The 19,451-nt window shown below is 32.4% G+C and overlaps 1 protein-coding gene across 5 annotated transcripts; it reads left to right on the plus strand.

Moving 5' to 3' along the window:
- Window positions 1–337: 337 nt before the first annotated feature.
- LOC128858091 (cytoplasmic dynein 1 intermediate chain) lies at window positions 338–19,054 on the plus strand. Of its 5 annotated transcripts, none has more exons than XM_054094051.1 (10): window positions 338–470; window positions 844–1,057; window positions 1,114–1,260; window positions 1,343–1,470; window positions 2,649–2,669; window positions 3,818–3,865; window positions 12,449–12,604; window positions 12,695–13,459; window positions 18,028–18,188; window positions 18,262–19,054. In XM_054094051.1, exons 2-10 carry the CDS (start codon window positions 903–905, stop codon window positions 18,613–18,615), a joined length of 1,935 nt encoding a protein of 644 aa, XP_053950026.1. In that variant the 5' UTR covers window positions 338–470; window positions 844–902; the 3' UTR covers window positions 18,616–19,054. The 5 variants fall into 5 exon arrangements, with proteins under 5 accessions (XP_053950026.1, XP_053950027.1, XP_053950028.1 ...); XM_054094052.1 differs by having other exon boundaries at window positions 12,452–12,604; XM_054094053.1 differs by lacking the exon at window positions 3,818–3,865 and having other exon boundaries at window positions 12,428–12,604.
- Window positions 19,055–19,451: the final 397 nt, after the last annotated feature.

The following is a 19,451-nucleotide window of genomic DNA, read 5'->3' on the forward strand; positions in this document are numbered from 1 at the left end:
ACAAGCAAACTATAGCAATGGAACGGAAAAGTCTGCCAACAATAATTTTTTATAGACATGCCGGCATATTTTATTTCATTTTAGATTATATTATTTTATTTTCATTTACTTTATTTCTATATAAATTTAATCTAACATATTTATATGAAATATAATTATAAATAATTAAATTACAGTAGTAAAGCAACTAGCATCTGGGGCTATCGGTCTGTATTCTATATAATTAATTGAACATCATATTTTATATAAGAAAATACTCTCATGAATTGTGGTACGATAACTCTCTGCTTATAGTAATCGTTTCTCAACACTGAGCCATCTGTAATTTGATTTGCCAGAGCTGGCAACTCTCAAGAAAGTGAGTAATTTTCAGACGGAGAAAGACAGGAAACTATTTTCGGTGAAAATTCGTAAATTAGTTATTTAAATTGCTGATTTAATAGAGAATTCTTCACAAGTGTCGCAAGCAGGTATATTTCCTTTTCAGAAAAATCAATATTGTTTTTGTAGCTAAACAATAAGCTCTGAAAAATTATAGCAAGTGCATGAAAATATTGATTTTCGTTCTGTCGTACAACTTCGGTGATTTATCCAACCTTGCCCGAAGTGAAATAAAAATTGAAATATTTTGATTTTTAAATGCGCAAAACTCTTGTAAATCCCACCTGAACAAATTTCGCGCAACTAAAAAATATAGGAAAAGTAGCATAAATTGTTTTGTCTAATATGGCACACATTAATTTATGCGTCTTTTATATGACATCATCAGCGCTTATTTGCATTTTTTGTTTGTTAAATATCGTAAAATTTATAATAATTACACCCTTCTTAAACTCTCAACAGTTACAATAAACAAACGACTTTAGTATTAACTGAAAACTGCAAAAGCCACCATCTCCAGCATGGATCGCAAAGCTGAACTGGAACGTAAAAAAGCCAAATTGGCAGCTCTTCGCGAAGAGAAGGATCGTCGTAGGCGTGAAAAAGAGATGAAGGACATGGAGGAGGCTGCTGGGCGTATCGGTGGAGGGGTTGGCATCGACAAAGATCAAAGGAAGTGAGTTGAATTAATCGGCATTTTTGGACTTATATTTATATGATTATCGACTTCAGAGATTTAGATGAGATGTTGTCTTCATTGGGAGTTGCGCCCGTATCAGAGGTATTATCTTCATTATCATCTGTAAACTCACTCACGTCGGACAACTCCAACACTCAAACACCAGACGCCAGTCTGCAAGCAAATATGAATGGTGTCGGGTTAGTTTCATTTGAAGCATAAAATAAATTATTAAAAAGAGTTGTAACTAATTAATTAATAAAACAATTATTTATACACCAGAGGTGGTAAGAAGCAGCCATTAAACTTAAGCGTGTACAACGTGCAGGCAACCAACATTCCACCTAAAGAAACGATGGTATACTCAAAACAAACACAAACTACTAGTACTGGAGGGCACGAACGTGATGGTGGGTACTATAAACATATAATTTGTTGTTGTTTTGAGCTTTATTAGTTAATATCATTAAACATATATTAGTTAAAGTGTTGATTATTCTAAAATAACGTATATTCCAAAAGTTTAGTTGCATACTAGAAAAAATTAAAAAAATAACTTTCAGATACAAAAAGCTATTATCCAAAATGTATTGTGTGGGTGCAAAAGACTTTATTTCTCAGAACGAGTATAATGGTTCTTTTAAAGAATTGAAGTAAATTTAATGTTAGCTTATTAATCATTTGATGATGAATATAAAATAAGAAGCAATGGAAAAATGAAATGAAGAATAAGAATAGAAATAAACTCTTTTACACCTTTCGATTCACCTGCGCGCTTGACTTGGCGCAAGCTGCACCCAATTGCATTGCAACAATTAATGCTAGATCTTACTACATGCGCTTACAAATATACATATGTATACCATATAAATTTGATTTCACAAAATAATTACACATACTTACATGCGAATGAGAATGCGTGATTGTGTTAAATAATTATATAAAATATTATTGCATATATTTTGTACGCATGCACTTTGATATGAAACCCATTATTCGGCACGAATGCAGTGCCTTATACATACATACATACCCACATTTTCATGCAAATAACTAAGCAGAAATTATTGAGTTATCCCCACAACTTACTTGTATGAAGAATCTTAAAAGAAAATCATAGTGAAATAAAATAACAAATACAGTTCTTTCTTGCCACTCCTCACCTCTATCAGGATACATGGAGGATTGGTGGAGACCACGCAAAGGTACTGGTATTTATTATTTCAACAAAACAAAAATAAAAATAAAAACGAAAAATATATATACATACATTTAAATCATTTGCGAAATTGCTTTAAAAATATTTTGTTTCTTACATGCACCATGGCTAACTACTTCGAATTGAGTGCACTTGAAACTATGGCCAGCTATTTCCCACTTTTTTTGTATTTTAAAGTTTCTCCTTCACAGTTTTTCACCTGTTTTTAAGTTTTTACGTTGAAAGTATCTTCGTTTTGCGTTTCAAATTTCAGCGGCTTTTTACCTTCCTATTTAATTTTTAAGTTCTAATTTTACTACTTTATGCAACTCTCTACTGTGAACTATTCGTCTAATAACAAACCTAACTACTCTTTTATTTTGATTTTAGCTCATGCTACGGATTATTATGGTGAGTTACGTTTCGTTTATCAATACTTTTTACGAGGCAGAAATTGTATTGTATGTATAGTCCAGTGTGTTCGATCTCTGTATGTGTGTGTTTTTGAGTGTGTAGTTATATTTTTATTAATTTTAATTGTATTTTATATACTGAAAATGTATACATATCTATTCTCTTACTCTTATTATATCTTTCTTTCATGTAACAAAGAAATTTTTTCCTTTAACGTGAATTATTAAGTAGTTAGTAGTTATAGCTGAATAATTTTTGTTTCGTTTTTTTTTTATCTTCTGTGCAAATGGAAAGGCCGTTTATGGGTCGTCTGTCCAGTTGAAACATACTTATTTTTAAGTTTTCGCCTGTATAATCGATTCACATTATAATTTTTTTCTCCACCCATTTTATTATTTCGATTTGGTAAATCGACAAAATATTCGTTGTTTATAAGTTGGAAAAGTAACCTAGTAGATATTGATTTTTTTTTTATTAATTTTCAATTAGTAATCGGAAATGCATTCAATTTCAAAAAGTAATTCATACATACTATTATATATACCAACAAAACCAACAATAATAATTTGGCATACAACATTACGGCAAATACAGCTTTTTAGTTCATTATTATAGATTTTTCCCCTCAAACTCCAATCATGTAACAAATAAATCTGTTCATCATAAACAAAAATGTTAACATTTGCTTCAACGGCGATGAACATTAATTGTTTCTGTGTGCATTTAATCATAGGTGTACATAATATAAAGAATTGATTTTTTTTCCAAAATGCAAAACAAATTTATGCATGCTATTTTCGTAATCTTCACATACAATATTTGAGTTAAATATTTTAAAATTGCTTATTCCCCTCAATTAGTAAGCGATATTTTATTAGTTAGCGGACGATCAACACGTTCTCTTTGCTTCAAAATATTTAATTCAGTGTTTTATGCATAAATATACAAAAAACATACATACATATTTTTCACAATTAAAATATTGTATCAGTTGTTGTGTCTCCTATGAATTTGGGGCAATCATAATTTACTTAATTTGCATTTCGACATATTGAAATTTTCTTTAAAACCGACTAAAATGCAAATCAAATTGAAAAATATCAAAAAATTTACTTCAATCATCTTTATTCTGTATATTTTTCAAGACGAATACAATCTAAATCCGGGTTTAGAGTGGGAGGATGAGTTCACAGGTAGGTAACATCTGCTCCAATATTTTATGACAGTAGCGGAATCGACATGAAGCAAAATAGGAACGTGACAAATTCTCTATAAAATAAAAATAAAAACCGTAAAAACTTGAAAAAGCTCTATCGTAATAAAAAGAAAATAATAGTTTTCGCATATCCGCAAACTATGCTTTGAAATTGTAAATGTCCGATTTCGCGTTATCAAATATATATTTGTATAAGGTTTAAGGTGGCAAAGTTGCAAATAAAAAAAAAAAACGAAGGCAATAACTTGCCTTAATATATATTAACTGCTTCTGAGAAATATTTGTATAATTGTGTAATCCAATATTCCTTATATGTCCCATCCCCAAACAATCCTTCGCCTTGTTTTTATACCTCTACTATTCGCCGCATTCTGTATATGTATCATTAACCCACAAAAAATATTCTTGTCATATTTTAAAATATTAATACAGTCACAATACATTAATGCATATTAACTTTTAATACTTACGAGCTTATGAAAACAAAGCAATTAAAACGATGAGAATGAATGGTGAAAATATGTAGAAAAGCAATATTGATTAAAATAAAAATTAATTTATTGAAATAATTTATAAAATTATATACACAGAGCTTGTGAACTTACCTAAATTACTGTCGCTCAACTCAACACGTAAACATTTTTCAGAAATATCTGTAAATTAAGGCATGCAGTCGGTTTGTAATATAAATATATTAAAGGATTATAGGGAAGTTTTTTTTAAATTTAAATGTTTACTTATTATTCACCATAAATTAAATTGCTTAAAACGCTTTGCTTCTCTCATTAACACGCACCGCTATTGTGTTTGACTCTGTATATACGTTAAATAAGGGCTTTCAATAAGCTCATCCTCGAAAGAGTGCAGTAAACTGTTAAGATGATCGTTAACATTCTCTGATATAGCCTATTTCCGCCAAGAACTTAACTGCATTTGAGAGCTCTGTTAAGTTTTTGAAATATGAAGTTGTTGTAGCAGCATAAACATTCCCCATACTTACATACGGGGAATGCTGCTGGAGTGACAGTCCTTGGCCGGATATAAATCCGGGTCGTTTCGGTAACGTAGAACCGACTGTCGTGGAAACGAAATACGAGGTGTTTTCATTTGGTTCACATTTGCAGTTTGTTGATTACAGACAGCTACCAGATCCGTTTGCATTTTTATGTTAATGGTGTTAACTTTTAGCTTACTAATAATGCTCCTAAGCATTTGTTGTTTATTAAAGAAAATATATGCCTTAGCATAAAAGAAAATTAATTGCCATTAAAAAAAAAGTCACCAAACAAAACTTTAGTAATGATGTTTCTTTAGTTTATACAGTAAAAATTGTTTACATTTGTAGTAGGGGTATCCCTGTTAAAATAACATTTTCTGTTAACTTCATCATGAAAAAGAGTTTACAAGCGCTGATACAACAATAATTGCATGGAAATTTTGTAATTCAAATGTGATATTTAACAGCTGCTCAGCGTGAACTGTAGTTAAGGCTCACCGGAAATAGGCTATTCATTTTAATGTTATTCGAAAGTTACTTCCATAAGCCCTCCACAAGTCAGTGTCATACACTACACCTGAAAAACACAATTTTCGATCACAATTGAAGTCTTATTTGGCTAATTATACGAAACATTTTGGTTTCGATGCGTTAAAGTATGTTTTTTTCAGCAGCGAAATTCACAAAGTGCTCTGTAAGATTAACGAGCGGATGTTGGTTTTGCAACGGCTTGAAAATTCACGTCTAGTTCGGTTAACATGTCAGTTGTCTTTCCTGTTCATATCATCTTACGATAGGTTCAAGAACTACCTGGCTTAGGGCATGTTGAAAGTGCCACTAGATGAGTTGGTTTGAGGGGAGCAAGTGAAGAGTTGCTACGTTTCATGCGAGGTTTGTACAAGTTTGAACAATTTGTTAACTTTGTTGTTGACCTGCCGAACATTAAATGAGAATTTCCCAAACTTGGGAAAAAGGGGAAATTGAGAGCAAAGTGAAATTTCTTTTTGAGAGCGAATTCAAAATTTTTATTGGAACAATTTTTACATACAATACAATAGTTTGCGGCTGCCGTAGCCGAATGGTTGAAGTGTGAATACAATTCGGTAAGGTTCGGGTTTGAAACCCAGTATGGGCATGCAACAAAATCATAGAAAAAGTGGTTTCTAATAGCGGTGGCCTCTGGGCAGACAATGGCAAACCCTCGAGTGTATTTCTGCCAAGCTTCTCATAAAAAATTATCTACCGCACGGAGGCGGCGTTAAGTTGTAGGTCCCTCCTTTTGTGCAAAAACATCTAGACGCACATCGTAATTCGGAGCCAAACACCTGAGGTAATATATACATATATGTATATACTTACATACATGTATAATTTGCGTGTAGCTGATTTCAATTTATTCAAATAAGAAAACTTGCTTTGTGAATGAATAAAAAAAAAATTAAATAAGCAAAAATTAAATGTGCTCTTTGTGAAGGCTATAAGTATCTTCCCTTATTCTTTTATATTTAACACTTCAATTCAAACAGTCTATTTTGATTATTTTCCTATTTGAAATCGATTAGTTGGCTATTGGTAAAGAATTACATTGACAGCTTTTCTAATTGCTTTAAGACTAATTCTAATAATTTTCATATGTATGTACATATATATAATATGTAGAGGAAAGTAAATTTTGGGCTGAAGAAAAAACATAATCATGCGGCATACATTGTTTCAGGTGTAAGCTCCTCAACTAATACCAGCTTTCATTATATAAAATAAAGAGTCTTAAAATTCTCATACTTTAAATTTTTTATTTTTCTTTCATTTGGTGCTGTGAATACATGCAAACGCAAACACACGTTTAACCGGCATACAAACATATGTGTACATACAAGTATATATACATATGTAACTCCATTCTATATACTTTTGGTGATACATCGCGCTTCACACTCACTGAATTGTAAAGCCAAGTAATATAAAACAAAAACATTGTCTCTAGAAACGCTTGCTTTGGTTTTCCTCCACTTTCAACCAACCCACAACCGAGGAATGCACTGCATTATTTACACATACACATGCATATATCTACAAATTATATTTCTTAATGGCATACCGAACTCTTTTAAGGATATACAATACAGATATTTGAAATATAAATTGGGTGGAGAAACGTGAATATGTTAAGATAAATAATTTTATTTTAAATGAGTATTAATAAATAAGCATTTCTTTTATAAATTCTCAAATACAATCTGTTACAATTATGTTAATTGGCTCTTTTGTACATTATTGATTATAATTAAATGTGCAATAAGCAAAAATTTGCTGTGTATAATTTTTTTTTTTTTTTTTGTTTGTTTTTGTTTCATTTTCATAATAATAGTTTAGCCAAGTTGTTGAAATATATGCATACATACATACATACATACATTTGACAACATAAACTATTATTTTTATTTTTTATATCAAGTTTAATTGGTTGTATAGCAATTGCAAAATTAATAGTAAAATTCACTAGAAATTAATATTTTATACAGTGTTTCTAATACCATTGCATTTTTTGCGCAAACTAAAATCTTACACCCAGAGCGCACCCTGATAACACCTAACACACACTATTACAAAGTAACCAAAATGTATATTATAAAAATTTTTTTGCACTTTTGCTCAGTAGAGTTGGGCGCATCAGCTGCAAAAATTCATCGATTTTTTTATGCGAATAATTTATGTGGATTTTTAACAAAATAACTTATTTGAGATTAGTTTTCATTTACATTAGACGATTAATTTCTGGTCGGTCATAGAAAGATTTTATGTTTTAATGCAACAATTATTAACCCATTCGAGCACAACGTTGTCCGACAGCAATTTCGCATGTTATAGGCAGAATCGTAATGATGCCGATAATCACAAAAAAGGGCGACCAAATAACAGGCAAAATATTACAGAAAAGGATGCAGACAATTTTTTTTTTCTTTCAGAATGCAACAAATCGGTTTTGAATATGCATTTTTTTCTAAAAATTACAAGAAAAATGAGAAATGTGTAAATAAGTAAAACTGTTTCCAGCAAATGTCGAATTAAATATTCATTTGCCATCAATTTTTTTGTCCAAGTTTGCAGAGCAAATGAGCGTGGCGACTCGAAACTTAGTGTAAATACTTCTAGAATAAATATAATACGATGACAAGTGAAAAAAAAATCAAGTCAAAACGAAAACCAAAAAAAAAAAAAAAAAATTGGGTTAAAAGGATTAAGAAGAGCCAGAACATAAGCCACAGCTATGAATGACAAATATTAGTTTGGGGCGAAAAGAAATCCATTACTTTTTCCGCAAATGGTTTAAAACTGTTTTATGGTCGATCTTTAGCTTCTGGACGATGCTACGACTACTAACCTGCCGATCAACTTCAAATATTTCTGTTATTTTGGGCATTATGTTATTTGGACATCATGTTATTTACACATTTTGGACATTATCGACATTTCTTTAACATCAAAAATGTCCGAACAAAATCGACTAAACCAAAATTGAACGTAATTAGCTCTTACCTTATCGGCGCCGGTATCATAAATACCATTCACTACTTCAGCATTTTTGCCTTTATCAAAGAAAAACTAAAATGTACCGAATTCCCTCTATGTTGGCATCCATTGTAACGCCCTGTAACTCACAACTGAATGGAATAAAAAAAAAACAGCAAAAGGATTTTTTTAGTGTGAAATGTCACCTTGACAAGGATCATAAACTTTAAATCGTTTGATCGATACTTTACGAGATATCGATCACTACAGCCATCTATCGCGAAAATAATAGATTTCTTTTTCCCCGAACTAACAGTTTGTGCATTAAAAAACATTAATTTAGCGCTTAGCAATTGTTCCATTTGTGGAACAACATCAAGACGCACACCACAAATAGGAGGAGGAGCTCGGCCAAACACCTAACAGAAGTGTACGCGCCAATTATTTTTTTTTTGTTTTTAAGTGAACTTAAGTTGATTTGTTAAAAATCCAAACAATTTTTTACTGGAAACGTGAAACTTTCAGACTAAACTGCGAAAATTAAAAATATTAAAAAAGAAAAAAATTATTTTAAATGTCGCTACTATGCAAAAGAAAGCAAAAAAGTTGCATACTGCACAGCTACAACTTTATAGTAGATAACTTTACATTTACATTTTTTTATATATTAAAAACAAAAAATTATTAAAAATTAAAAAAAAATTAAAAAAATATTTATTTTTTAAAAATTAATTAAAATTTTTTATATTTTTTTTTTTTAATTTAAATTTTCAAAATCTAAAAATTGTTTCTTATTTTCATTATTTGAGAAAATTCATTTTTGTTTCTTTACTGTTTCTATATTTAAAAATCGATTCAAAATTCCTGTGCTAAAATAAATTTTTAAAAGTATTTTCATGAAATATCCACAGTGAGAGAAGGTAAATAAATACTCAAATATAAGTAAAATAAAAAAAAAAAAAAACATGAAAAACTGGCATACCTTTGCCAAAAAAACGAAATCTTCATGTTATAAAGTACTCAGAGGGTTATACAAATAATTGTATATAAATACCTTTGCCTACTTCACGGCGTTAATCACCCATTCACTGCACCACTACATGTTATTATTAACATACATATTTGCAAGCTTTATATTTTTACTTGTGTTTATGATTTTCTTTAACCCTGCACGCTACGCCGTTACACCCACCATTTTGCATTCACTGTTGTCGCTGCCGAAATTCGTTGAATATTAATAAATTTGTTCGTGTCCACCGAATCAACAACAATAATATTGTGACGAAAAACATTTTCCCCAGATTTATAAATACGAAGTCGCAAGTGAAGTAAAAAGCAACTGCATACTCAGACTTTTTGATTGATGCTCAAAATCCGGAGTTTGGGGTCGAAAAGCCAATTTTTCACAGTTTACCCGTAATCTTATATCTATTTATGCGGCGAGAAAATTTCACACTCATGGACAATAAAATAGGTGTGTGACATTTTGACCAGTTTTTGCTATTTTACTGTAGTTTATTTAGTGTTTATTAATTTTTTATAAAAATTTAACTTGACATGTACCGCAAAAACCATTTAAAATTTGTTTCAATTTTTACATCATTTTTGGTACGCAGTTTTTTAGCGCAAGCAATTTTAGTATAATAAAGTACAAGTTGTATGTGGCTACAAAATACCGTTGATTTTTAGGCCATTTTTTTCCAAAGTACGTTCAACAATTTTTTATAATGGAAGAAAATGGCCAGCACCGTCAGCAAACAAAATTCTCAAAAATTATCGATCTTTTGTAGCCACTTGCAACTTTCGATTTCTTGTAATAGAATGGAATGGGCTATAAAACAGTATACAAAAGTTTTTTTTATACTAGGATCGCCCATGCGCCGAAATTTCGACGTTATATAAATACGGAGAGCAAAATTTAGTCATACCTTTTTTTAGTATTTATAGTCGTAGAAAAAAGTTGAAACATACATATATAAATGGATAGCTTATGTTGAAACTTTTTACATGATATATGTGAATAGGTGTAGTAAAATTAAAGGTGAAAAATATCCTATTTTACCTGTATTAAGCGATCCTATATTTGTGTATTTCAAATATCATATTTTTTTTATTCATGAATTGGAAACATTTAATTCCATGTATTACGGAAAAAAAAATTTTGTTTTTGAAAACCCACAATAAAAAACAATCATTAATTAATCCATGACCATCATAATTTCTGAATCAAATTTATAATTGCATTGATTCACAATATATAAGTTTCCAAAAGTTTCATCAACTTTTATTTCATGATACATATTATAACATGATATATCGTAATATAGGTAAAATAGTGTGATTAATTTTATCTGCACCTATTCACTTATGTACTTAACTATTTTAATACATTGTGCAAACCGTCTCCAAATATGCTATCCATTGGTATATGTTTCAACTTTTTTCTCTGACTATAAATACTAAACTAAGGTACGACAAAATTTTGCTCTCCGTATTAATATATAGATTTATAAAAAAGTGTATAACTGTATACAAAAAATTCTGATTAAAATTACAAAGAAAATTTCAAAATTGAAAAGAATTAAAAATTTTCGTATAATTAGCAGACTTTTTTCCCAAAGTTTAAGATAAAGTTTTATATGGTTTTTGTTGCATAATGAATTAAACTTTTATAGAAATATACTTTTAATAAATAAATAGAAGTAAAATAAGCAAAACTCAAAATTTCAAATTCACACGCCTATTTTTATTGTCCACGAGTGTATGTGTAGTTCAAAAATATACATTTAGCAGCTTAGCATAATTTTTGTACAAGGTGACACCAAATTAATTATCCTATCGGAAGTTGTATAATGTTTGTAGATGGCATCGTACGTCAATCATATTTGAAACTTGTGAACCAAGCTGAATTGTATGCTGTAGCAGACAAGCAACGAACGCGTAAAGATTTCCTTCACTCTAAATATGATTTTTTCTTTTTTTTTTTTTTGTAAAAAAAAAAGTTATTGAAAAACAAAATTCAATGATTAATTTTGCGCCACTATATGAAAAATTGGGTTTTTCGCTCCCAAATCCACATTTTGATGGTAAATCCAAAATTTCGAGTATGCTTTTTTTCTACTCGGCTAAACCTACAGTTTTATGTGCATAACTGAAGCAGAGGTGAATGCAATAAAACTAATGGCCTTTATGTGTTATGTGAATAATAACTATGTGACCCACAGTTTGAGGGTCTGGAGGATTTCTCAAAAATAGATCCTCCTGCGCTACGTAAGTTTGCAAAAACTTTGACATCCTACGAGTTAACCTAACCTAACCTATTTGTTAGGCCCGGGACTTTTCAACCTATGTATTATGTCTCAAAAAAGTATATTTTCGCTGTCACGCAGTGTAATTGATCTAAAAAAATCGACTTGCCTTTTGGAATTCTGGATGTTAGAATCCTTTCTATCGAGCCTTAACAGCTGCTAGCTGCCGATTTTCCGCGCATGCGCGCATGCATAATTTTGATAAATAAAAATCGTCCTTTAAACCATTGTGCGGTAACGAAATATGTCCACTACAATCATGAGAAAAAAATGTTGAACTGGCGCAGCATACTGGCTTATTAAAGCACTTAAAAGCTCACGTATCGCATTGTTTTAGTTAATAAATCTCCAGCTGCTTTGAATAAAGCAAAATTTGTACATAAAAAAATAAATGTAAATAAATATGTTGATAACTCATAACACACAACGCACACTGAAATTGTTGCACAGCTTTTTTTCGCACATCATTCAGCTAAACCCCCTTCCGCAAAAAACAAAAAAAAACCAAGCAAAATCTTTTATACTGTACAGAAAAGCCAATTGTAAAATATGCATAGAAACAAAGAAAAAACTATAATCTTTTTTGTATAAAACGTCGCGTCTAAATGAATGAAACCAGGCCAATTCAGAATTGTGTTGCTATCAATAACCAAGAAAGTAGAATTGTTCCTGTTCTGTCGATTGTCATGTTCCTCTAGCTGTGTTAGTTTTATACCTTAAACAGTGCTTGCATTTGATGCCCAAGGAGATGACGAAGAGAGTTCTCTACCACATCTGGATCATGGTTTCACCTCGAAGTTGCCACCCGGCTACTTGACACATGGTTTGCCTACGGTCAAGGATGTGGCACCCGCCATCACGCCATTGGAGCAAAAGAAGGAGCAGGAGGAGAAAAAAGAGAGTGAGTGCAAATCGTTTGACTCGAAAGGGTCATTTAATATATTAAAATTTTCATTTTTATATTATTTTCTCTCTCTCTCTCTCTCTGTAGTTAAGGAACTTTCGGAGGAGCAAAAACAGATGATCATACTTTCCGAGGACTTCCAACGTTTTGTGCTGCGCGCAGGTCGTGTTGTTGAACGTGCACTCTCCGAGAATGTTGACATTTATACGGATTATATTGGCGCTGGCGATAATGAAGACAACAATGATGAGCGCTCACATGCTCGACTCTCGTTGAATCGCATTTTCTACGATGAACGTTGGTCGAAAAATCGTTGCATCACCTGTATGGATTGGTCTACACATTTTCCGGAATTGGTGGCCGCTTCATATCACAATAACGAGGAGAGTCCTAACGAACCCGATGGCGTTGTTATGGTTTGGAATACTAAATTTAAAAAGCAAACGCCTGAAGATATTTTCCATTGTCAAAGCGCCGTCATGTCGACGTGTTTTGCTAAATTCAATCCTAATCTTATATTAGGTGGTACATATTCGGGACAAATTGTGCTATGGGATAATCGCGTGCAAAAACGTACACCAATGCAACGCACACCATTGAGCGCTGCTGCACACACCCACCCGGTCTATTGTTTGCAGGTTGTTGGCTCACAAAATGCTCACAATGTTATCTCGATCTCTTCGGATGGCAAATTGTGCTCTTGGAGTTTGGATATGTTGTCGCATCCTCAAGACACATTGGAGTTACAACAGCAGCGTCCATCGAAATCGATTGCAGTTACTTGTATGGCTTTTCCGGCGAATGAAATTAATAATTTGGTGATGGGCAGTGAGGATGGTTACGTCTACTCAGGTAAGGAACAATGTGCGCTTTGTACAGTTATTCATTTTAAATAAGTAAATAGCATTTATAGGGTTCACAATTTATTTCTGCAATAACAATTTTAGATTTGCAAGCACCACAGCTTAGTATTAATTCAATTATGTTGAAAAAGTTTGATGGATGCGAGGGTTTGTTTAATGACAGACAGTGTACACAATTGTTGATGTTATTGTAATGATTTAAAACTCTGCCCTTACATTTTTGCGGAATGCCGCTCAGGTGTCAGTCCCCTTAAGTAGGTAGGTAGGTAGGTTAGATAGCAAGAGTACACTTCAAGTAGCACTTTCGCGCCGTCCATCTACAGCCATCCAGTGCTGTTGATGTTAGTGGAGGAGAGAAAAGGGATCTAGGCTGGAGAATTTCCTCAAGCCACCCCCAAAGGGCACGATAAGGAATCTCAAGCGCCTAGCCACCAGAGCCAGACATTTGCAGAGAAAGTGCTCAACAGTCTCTTTCTCTGCAGGATCCCCACAACTTCTGCAATAGGGGTTGTACGGAATTCCAAGCTTCTCCGCATGAGTACCGATTACCCAGTGACCAGTAAACACCGCAATGAGTTTGGAAATTGAATGCCGGAGAGCTCCTATCACCTTAAACCTCAGTCCTCTTAGTCGCATACAAATCCGGGTCGTTCCGGTAAAGTAGAGCTAACCCTAACACTTAACAGAGTGCGTACGACATTTGAGGGCAACTTGAGAGTAAAACTAATTAGCTTTGATTTTGAACAAAATTTAATGAAACTTCACAAATTTTTTACACAACATTAACTTATTAAATATCTAAAATCATGCAATACAATTTTAATTAGCTGCAATAACCTTCTCCAACTCGACGGATAAGACCCTCAGAAACATTAAGCTCCCTCTCAAGGGCCCTCATTGATTTTTGAAGGGTCCTCGTCAATGATCGTTTGCACTTGTCGGTGTGAATTGCACATAAAGCTACGATAATTGCATGACTCTTAGTTCTCGAGTTAAGTTGCAGCCCTCCATGTCTTATGTGAAAAAGAGCAAAAAGAAAAAATGATTTCAGGAAGTTATATATATATATATATGCATGTCCTCAACTACCTTATGCACCCTATATATGGGTGAACCATCGGCTCCTTAAGCCATTCATGGTATAAAGCCCGAAATCATTAACTTGGTATTGAAAAATTGTATTTACAGGATGGGCTATGGCAGGGTCGGCCGAAACAGATACCTGAATGAAGCTCAAATCGAAAAACATTAAGAACTGCTAAACTGTATGTTGTAATACCATATTTGTACCAAATCCTGTCGATGAGCCCCCTGTTTATACTAAAAAAAATTCTGAATAACGGTAAGGAATCGCTTTAGATTCACCCGTCGCTTCGTAAAATGTTTGAAATGAGGCAAAAACCAGCCCACAGTCCCATATAGCAAAAAATTTCATTTTTTTCCACGCGTCTACCATGATTTATTTCGTGTTTGGCTTAGTTTCTCCTCCAATATGTGGTGTGCGTCTTGATGTTGTTCCACAAATGCGGATACCTAAAGTTTTATGTCACCTCTGAACGGACAGAAAATCACTCGGAGATTTGCCTTTACTTACCTACGAGCGACTCGAGTAAAACTATAAAATCTTAATGACTATAAGTACACATATTTTTCTTGAAAACTACATATCAAAATGGTTAAAAAAATAAAAAAGGCGTTGCCTCAGTAACCAATAAAAATAATTTTCTTAAATATGATATAAGAGATGGCTTTAAAATCAGGTATACTATAACAGATATTTTGAAAAATGGGCCTGACATTTCCCATTTTATTAACCTCCAACAAATTTTGTACGCATATTGCATTTTGACCGTAATTGGGGTGATATTCTATAAGCTAATGAAATCAGATTACAGCAACGCCCAGGAAAAAAATTGTAATTTCTTTTCATGCATTTGAATGCTGAATGTTTAACTCAAGTTAAAATTGAGATTACTTGAGAGAGGTTTAATCATAGACACTATTTTGTTTCTAATGAGAAAATGCATAAGGCTGTCGGCGAAAATGCACCCTAATACAATAAAATTTATCAAAAAAAAAAAATAATAGAAAGATTTTCCAACACACTGTGTCACATACTGACAATGAAGAATATGCTTTAGAATATAAATGGTTATAAAAAATTGTCTGTAAATTGACTTTTACTGACTTCCAAACGTGAGGGTAGGTAGGTACTATATAAGTCTTACCTCATTTATCCTAAAGGTGTTTGAAAGATTGATTGATTATCATATCCGAGAGCACATCGAATCCAAATTATCTCCAGCGCAACATGCTTACCTGAAAGGGAAATCCACGGAATCAGCCTTGCACGAGGCCGTAGGGACTGTGGAAAAATCTCTGGAAGGCAAACAATTCACTTTGGCGGCCTTCATAGATATAGAAGGTGCTTTTAATAACATCAGGGCGGAGTCAACTGCGTTAGATAGGCTAGAGGTGGAAAGACCTATCTGTCTCTAGATCTCGTAAGAGGGGCTAAGTCACTAGATTCGTTCACAGGGGGACGCCACAGGGTGGTGTCCTTTCGCCCCTACTTTGGCTAGTTGCTATTGATAAAGTTCTGATAATGCTAAATAAGGGTGGGGTTAAGGTAGTAGAATACGCTGATGACTTAGTTCTGATGGTATCGGGACCGTTTCCCTCAGTCATGGCTGAGATTTTGGAAAGGTCACTACTGGCTGTATTCAGTCGCTGGGCTGCTACTTGCGACCTCCGAGTCAACTCTGACAAAACAGAGCTGGTGCTATTCACCAGAAAATATACACTTCATCATACTAAATAATAAACTATAGCACTGTAAACCTTGAAATTTTTTTAAGATTCGGATTAAAAAAACTTTGAAAATTTGTATGGTATTTTTTGTGCAAAGTTTGAAGCTTTAAGTTATGTGGTTTTTGTTGTAAAATGCAATATGGTATACCAAAACATAAAAAAAATTAAATACGAAAAATATTTAAAACTTGGTAATTCGTCGCCATTTTTAAATCATTTTAAATTCTATAAGAATACTTGATCGTGAGAAAGATTAAAAATAAAATGACCCATCCCAATAACTTCTAAATGTCCTTATGCTTTGCATCTCAGCGCGGTCTTACAATAGAGGACCTTAAAGTTTTTTCCCACCTCCGGTCCATAAATGGTTTCAATTCCCGAGATGCCGCTGCTATTAGAAAACTCAATTTTTTTTTTTTAATTTTTTTTGCTTCATAACAGTAAAAGGCCATTGCGACATTGAGGGGAATTGCAGAGCCGATGAACTAGCTAAAATCGGTACCAAATTGACTGATGAGTACATCGAAAATGATATAGGTATACGCTTGCAAACATGAAGACTACGTATCCGCGAGGAAATTGTAAGAGTAGCGAATGAAATATGGCGTAACGAGGCCACTTGCAAAATAGCCCGACAGATGTGGCCGACTCTCATTGCTAAACTTAACACACTGATTTCAGTTATTACGGGGCACTGCCTGATCGGTAGGCACGCCCAGAGAATGGGTGTGCAAGCACATGACTTCTGCAGAAGTTTTCTAGACGAGGAAGAGACGATTCCGCACCTTCTGTGTCACTGTCCTGCTCTATCCAGACGTAGACTCGCCATTTTGGGCGGACATTTCTTTAACGAATTAGAAGACCTCGGCTCTGTCAAAATTAAGGATCATGCAAAATTTTTGAACACATTGGTTTCAGGAGAAATAAGGGCTAGTTTCCCACGCGGCATCACAATGGGCCATGAGCCTGTGTGTGTCCTACAATGCACAACTGTTTCAACCTAACCTAACCGAACAGTAACAGAGGCGCACATCACACATTTCGCCTGGAAAATAAAATCAATTTGACAAATATTTAATTTGGCGGTGTTTATAATTTTTTCATTTTATTAAATTTTTTTTATTTTTTTATTACATTTTTTTAATTTTTTGTTTTTTATAAAATTTTTATTTATTTTTCATGTATTTAAAAAAAAAGAATTTAATTAAATTTAATTTTTTTTTATTAAATTTTACATTTTATTTGCATTTCACCTGGAAAATAAAATCAACTTTACAAATATTTAATTTGGCGGTGTTTATAATTTTTTCATTTTATTAAATTTTTTTATTATTGTACTTTTTTTAAATTTATTTTTTGATTAAATTTTTCTTTTATTTTCTTGTTTTTTATTAAGTTTTTATTTATTTTTTATGTATTTAAAAAGAAAAGAATTTAACTAAATTTTATTTTTTATTTGTTTTATTAATTCTTTTTTGTGCAATTTTTTTTCCTTATTTTTATTTTTTTATTAATTATTTTTTGTTAAATTTTTTTTTTCCTTTTTTTCATTTTTTTCTTTATTTTTATTTATTTTTTATTATTTTGTTTATTAATTTTGTTTTATTTATTTTTTTATTATTATAAAATTCTTTTTTGCTTTTTATAAATATATTAATTTTGTTTTTATTAAATTTGAATTTAATTTTTTATTTAATATTTTTTTACTAAATTTTGAATTAATCGCTTACAATTTTTTCGCTCCAGCTTGTCGTCATGGTTCACGCACTGGCGTAAACGATGTCTTCGAAAAGCACTTGGGCCCAGTAACAGGAATCTCTACACACTACAATCAATCATCACCTGACTTTGGCCATCTTTTCTTAACTTCCTCTATCGATTGGACTATTAAGTTGTGGTCTCTGAAGGTGAGTCACAAAAATATGCCATTTTTTTACTATTCAATAACAATAACTTCAATGCCCTTTTTTTTTGTTTCAGGACACTAAACCTCTGTATTCCTTTGAAGATAACTCTGATTACGTCATGGATGTCGCATGGTCGCCCATTCATCCTGCACTTTTTGCTGCTGTCGATGGTAGTGGTCGCCTTGATTTGTGGAATCTTAATCAGGATACCGAAGTACCCACAGCATCAGTTTTGGTTGAAGGTGCGCCAGCACTTAATCGTGTCTCGTGGACTCCGTCAGGTCTGCATGTGACCATCGGCGACGATACGGGCAAACTGTATGTTTACGATGTCACTGATCACCTGGCGCAGCCATCACGTGATGAATGGTCGCGTTTTAATGCGACACTCAATGAGCTCAAAATGAATCAAAGCGATGATGTTTAAATCATATGCGCATTCGCAATGAAACGGGGGTTATGCACGATAATTTAATTTAAAAAGACTTCATTGATATTCTACAACTATGGCAACTTAATATAAAGATACAGGAATAAGCACTCCACTGTGTTTGAAAGCCTCAGCTGCAATGTCAAAGGCAAAATCGTTAGTAATTCATTAGATGAGCAAATATAATTTGTATTTTGTACAACTCTAAGTTAAAAGATTTTATATTGTATATTATAAACTTAAAACATCAAAGGCCTATTTTGTTTCTAATTGTAAGATGCTCGCACTGTTATGGGAATAAGAAGTGTTTGGATGCAACTTGCGCTAAGTATTAATTGACTTAATTTTTCTACTGTTTCAATAAAATTGTGCTTTAGGGCAAGCACCCTCTATTAGTATTCTCAAATTTAAATAAATCTTTATTCGATTCTGTTAAGTCCTCTATATGTATTTATTTATGTTATTACAAGTATTTTGCTTTGTTGAAATAGGAACTGCTACTAAAATGTCAGAAAAGTGCAGATGTTTATGAGTAGGTGTATGTGCTGCTTGTACGAGAGATCACTAAGTGAAAACGAAGATAAATCTAACAACATAAATACTTACATATGTATACATATATAAAGATTTATTGAGATATAATAATATATGAACAATGAAACTAAAATGAACGTTTTTATTTATTTCAATAAAGTAAAAATTTCGTATATTCTGTCAATTTTCAGGAATGAACAATGTGATTCTTGCAAAACAAATCAAGGTACGATTAAAAGAAACAATAATGAGTTTAATCTATCTAAGCAAGATTATATCAGTAAAATAATAATAATTGA

This window comes from Anastrepha ludens, chromosome 3, assembly GCF_028408465.1.
Source record: "Anastrepha ludens isolate Willacy chromosome 3, idAnaLude1.1, whole genome shotgun sequence".
NCBI classification, from domain to species: domain Eukaryota; kingdom Metazoa; phylum Arthropoda; class Insecta; order Diptera; family Tephritidae; genus Anastrepha; species Anastrepha ludens.